At 36.3% G+C, this 5000-nt stretch overlaps 1 protein-coding gene across 1 annotated transcript in view; it reads left to right on the top strand.

Annotated features, from left to right (window-relative positions):
* Window positions 1–2502, top strand: part of LOC138851058 (coatomer subunit beta'-like) — a 14804-nt gene extending 12302 nt beyond the window's left edge. The window contains exons 8-9 of the mRNA XM_070101282.1: window positions 1–105; window positions 2324–2502. The exon at window positions 1–105 is cut by the window's left edge and continues 95 nt beyond it. Coding sequence (XP_069957383.1) covers window positions 1–105; window positions 2324–2502 — 284 coding nt within the window. The remainder of the gene's footprint in view (window positions 106–2323) is intronic.
* The last annotated feature ends 2498 nt before the right edge of the window (window positions 2503–5000 follow it).

The following is a 5000-nucleotide window of genomic DNA, read 5'->3' as shown; positions in this document are numbered from 1 at the left end:
CTTTGGATTCATCTGAGTATGCTATCAGAGAGTCTAACTTCAGTGTCAAACTCTTCAAAAACTTTAAAGAAAAGAAGTCTTTCAAGCCAGACTTTGGTTGTGAAGGTATTTATAAATTTAACTAGTAAATTGCCATGTTTGAATGCAGTACAAATTGGTTTTGGCGACTTTACTTATTAGACTGAATCCTGGAGGTAGGAAGTACAGTACCCTCACTCTAAAGGAGGGGTTCGGGTTATTTGCTGTTTAGTGACCTCTAAACGGTCGTATCTGCATGCCTCTGGCAAGGCAGTGATAGTGTGAATGATGTTGAAAGTATCGAGTCACTCTTCTTCAGTGAGAAACAGCCCAATATTTCTTTTAAATGGTATTAGAAGACCAAAGCAGTAAAAAAAACATTTATTTGCACTAATTTAATCTGTATATTATATAGTGGAGCCTCTACTTGTGAGTTTAATCCGTTCCATGACCTTGCTCGCAACTGGATTTGCTTGTTTGTAGAGTCAATTTTCCTCATTTAAATTAATTGAAATGCAATTAATCCCTTCCAGTGGAATTCTGTACTTCAATAATTTCTAATATCAACTCTACGGCTTATTTATCTATCTCACTTCATCTAATATGACATAATAAACAATATAAATAACATACAAACCTGATGTATACTCTAAAATGAATAATATATATCATTCATGTAGTGGTATGGGTGGTGTCGGCGGAGGACGAGTTTGTCTGGAGACTGGGCAATATACTTCATGAATAATTTTGCTAATATCATCTATATGGCTTATTTATATATCACAGTTCATCTAATATGACATAACAAACAATATGAATAACACAGAAACATGATATATACTCTAGAATGAATAAAATATATCATTCATATGTATTATTATTATATATCATTCATATGTATTATTATACATATTATTATTATTATTATTATTATTATATAAATTGTAATTTTTATTCACACAAAAATATAAGATTTACTGTTATTCCTTATTGCAATAATTGTATAAATACTGTCAACCCATTCACGACTGCATATTGGAATGGACAGTGACGTCATTTGTTTACTCTGAAATAGCCAAGCAATGGACCATTTCTCCTAGGTTGAGCTCAATTTCAAGGCAGTTTTCGTTGTGAAAGCAATCAAAATCATATCTATTTCTGTAATATATCATCCTTTCTATCAAATGAGACCAAACAAACGAGAATACAACCATAAAAACCATTCGAAATTACCGCTAAGGGGTGGCTAATTGCTGAAAAGTGAACTCCATTATTTATGCTTAGATTTCTTTCATCATACATCTTTCCATCATACATTGCCCAAGTTTCAATAAGATAGTCCAACAAACAAATGAGATACAATTCCCGAGATCAAGAGCAAGAGCCCCTCACCAGTGTCAAGGAACCTGCCTTGAGGTCTGCTCGCTTGTGGAAATTTTGCTCGCGTATGGAAGCAAAAAATTGACCCATCGACTGTTCGTATATGGAAAAAACTCGCACGTGGACACACTTGCAAGTAGAGGTTCCACTGTATATGGATCATTATTGGGCTATGCATTTTTCCATGTTTGAAGTACTATAACTTCATGAAACATGCGTAATATTATATGAAAGTAGTGTATGTAGTGTTAAACATTAAAAAGCAAAATCACTCATCTAGGGTCAATAAATTGTAAAACTTAATGTCACTGGCATATTTATGCCACTGTTGCTGATATTTTTTTTTTTCAATTTCAGCATGTCATAAATGTGTAAGTTTTCACCAGATTCCACTTATTTTAGTCTTATTCATTTCATAAAAATGCATTCGCTCATTTATTTTCTTCAAAATCTTGCCCCCATCCCCTTCACACATACGCAAGAATTTTAATTTGTAGGCATGCCACAGATAAGGGGTTAAAAGTAACTGTCAATGCATTGCAAAATACCATACAAATTGCACATCATCCTATGCTGTTGCTGTGCACTGCTGATCCACTGATCACAAAAGTGTCACTTTTGATCACACCAAATTACTGGTATGAATGAACTTATACACAAAGTAACTTAATACAACAAATCTGCATTGAGAGATGGATGGCTGTATTTTAATGTTTTTGGTTCTTCAGCATTGTAGTGGTGGTGGCTAATGACATTAATTAATGATTGTTTACTTTAGGCTTTTGTTACTTCAAAAAAAAAATGATGCATCAAAGGAATGCACAAATATCTTTACTTAAAATTAGGATAAAAAAAAAGAAATCCAGGTTGTGCAACACTCAAGGGTCCCTTAAGATATTTCTCATACTGTTTTCCTCACTGGCAGGTATATATGGTGGGTATCTCTTGGGATGCCGCTCCAGCTCAACAGGTCTTGCCTTCTATGATTGGGAGACTCAAGAACTTGTGCGACGTATTGAGATCCAGCCTCGCCAAGTATTTTGGTCGGAGAATGGGGATTATGTCTGCATTGCAACTGATGAAAACTACTTCATTCTCAAGTGAGGATTTTTTTTTTTTTTTTTTTTTAAACTTTGTCTACTTCTTTATGAAACTTCTGTTTCTTAAAGTAAGAGATATGGTTGCAAGAAGAGATAGAAGTACTTAAGCATCCAAAACCTACAGCACTACTTTTAGTATTTATGTAATGTAAACATAAATAGAGAATGAGGAAGGACTGAGGCAAATATATGGCATAGAAGAAGAATAGGTCTAAATAAACAAGGATGGAAAGAGCAGTGACATTACCTGTTAACTGTGATAGTAGTTACAGGAGCATTGCTATACTCATTGTGTCACATGGATATAGTGTTTAATTTATCTTACAATGTTTTATTTTCCAGTGGTTATAGCACATGTTGCCTCTGCTTGGATGCCATTCTAGTATTCTATAACTATAAAATCTTTCTAATATCCATTTAACATCACATTTTTTCTTATTTTACAATAGTTGTGGTCTCTTGCCCTGGATTTTCTTTGTCTAATAAACATCAAGGATGATAGGTAGATCTTTCTACTACAGGTCGACTATCACTAATCCAGCAATCAGTTATCCGGTTCCATCAGTAATCCGGCACTAATTTTGGCTAGCATAATTTCAAATTTTGTTATACTGATTCGGAAATTGTGCAGGTGGTTGTAAATCCACAGCAGCAAGCAGTGGAGGAAAAAGCAGTGATGAAAATGGGGAAGATGTAGCAGAAAGAGTCTTTATTGATAGGTTAATTAAGTGTATTCTCACCTAACCACTCTGTAATCAGGCAAACACTCTAATCCGGCACACTACAGGTCCCAATGATGCCAGATTAGTGATGGCCAACCTGTATTACTATAATCCAGTACATGCTTTGCATGTGCGCATGCGCGTGCATGCACAGTCATCAGTTTTTCCTAATTTCTTATTAGTTCTTGTACTTAGTGTTTCCCTTCAATTCCATGGGGAAGCAGGACAGGACTATGCCTCCATTACCAATGTGTGTCATAAGAGGTGACTAAAATGCCAGGAACAAGGGACTAGTAACCGATTCTGTATTGAATGTTAATACAGGTCTCCCTCAACATTCGCGAGGGTTAGGGGATCAAGAGCCTCGCGAATGTTGAAAAACCGTGAATGTTTGGTGCCCCAATATATTGTAGGGAAATATAATACAATACTGCTTCCTTAACTTGTTGAACCGTGAACAACCATAAAATACATGAAAACGTCATAAACTGTACTAAAAATATACATGTTATGCTTTAATAACATGTATGTTATTAAATACCACAGACTCCGCCATTGCCTCCACCAATGCCTCCACCGCTTCCTCAACCACTGCGAGTCCCTACTGCCCTCCCTCCGACCCCCACAACTGGCAGCCAGCCCTCCCACCACTCAGTGTGGTGAGTGTTTTGTTTGTTCATTATTTGCTATTAAACTACAGTATAAATAATGCAAATCCATTCATGACTGCATATTGGAATGGCTATTCGGACAGGTATTAGACAGTGACATCATGTGTTTACTCTTGAACACAGCAAAGAATCAAGCATTTCTGCTACTGCTAATAATAACAATAGCAATAATAATAATAATAATAATACGATATAATTGAAGAAGGAAATTGTACAAAAATGCGAGGGAGTGGTTGACACATCGTCCGTGTGGCTTTGTTTATGTTGGAGTGAGCATTAGTCTCCGTGCTCTTCCAAACATTTCACAATAATTCTGCAGTTGAGGCAGTGGTATTTAATAACATATATGTTATAAATAATAATAGTACATATTATTAACATGTATTATTATTATTAATAACATGTATGTTATGTTATGTCCTGTCTAAGGGCAATGTGTGGTGTAAATATTATGCAGAAAATTCGGAGTGTGGAAATTAGGAGAAGGTGTGGAGTTAATAAAAGCATTAGTCAGAGGGCAGAAGAGGGGTTGTTGAGGTGGTTTGGTCATTTAGAGAGAATGGATCAAAGTAGAATGACATGGAAAGCATATAAATCTATAGGGGAAGGAAAGAGGGGTAGGGGTCGTCCTCGAAAGGGTTGGAAAGAGGGGGTAAAGGAGGTTTTGTGGGCTAGGGGCTTGGATTTCCAGCAAGCGTGCATGAGCGTGTTAGATAGGAGTGAATGGAGACGAATGATACTTGGGACCTGACGATCTGTTGGAGTGTGAGCAGGGTAATATTTAGTGAAGGGATTCAGGGAAACCGGTTATTTTCATATAGTCGGACTTGAGTCCTGGAAATGGGAAGTACAATGCCTGCACTTTAAAGGAGGGGTTTGGGATATTGGCAGTTTGGAGGGATATGTTGTGTATCTCTATACGTATATGCTTCTAAACTGTTATATTCTGAGCACCTCTGCAAAAGCAGTGATAATGTGTGAGTGTGGTGAAAGTGTTGAATGATGATGAAAGTATTTTCTTTTTGGGGATTTTCTTTCTTTTTTTTGGGTCACCCTGCCTCTGTGGGAGACGACCGACTTGTTGAAAAAAAAAAAAGTTATTAAATACC

Source organism: Cherax quadricarinatus, chromosome 76 (genome assembly GCF_038502225.1).
Source record: "Cherax quadricarinatus isolate ZL_2023a chromosome 76, ASM3850222v1, whole genome shotgun sequence".
NCBI lineage: Eukaryota > Metazoa > Arthropoda > Malacostraca > Decapoda > Parastacidae > Cherax > Cherax quadricarinatus.
The sequence above is the reverse complement of the archived record's forward strand: the minus strand, read 5'-3'. Positions and strand labels throughout refer to the sequence as shown.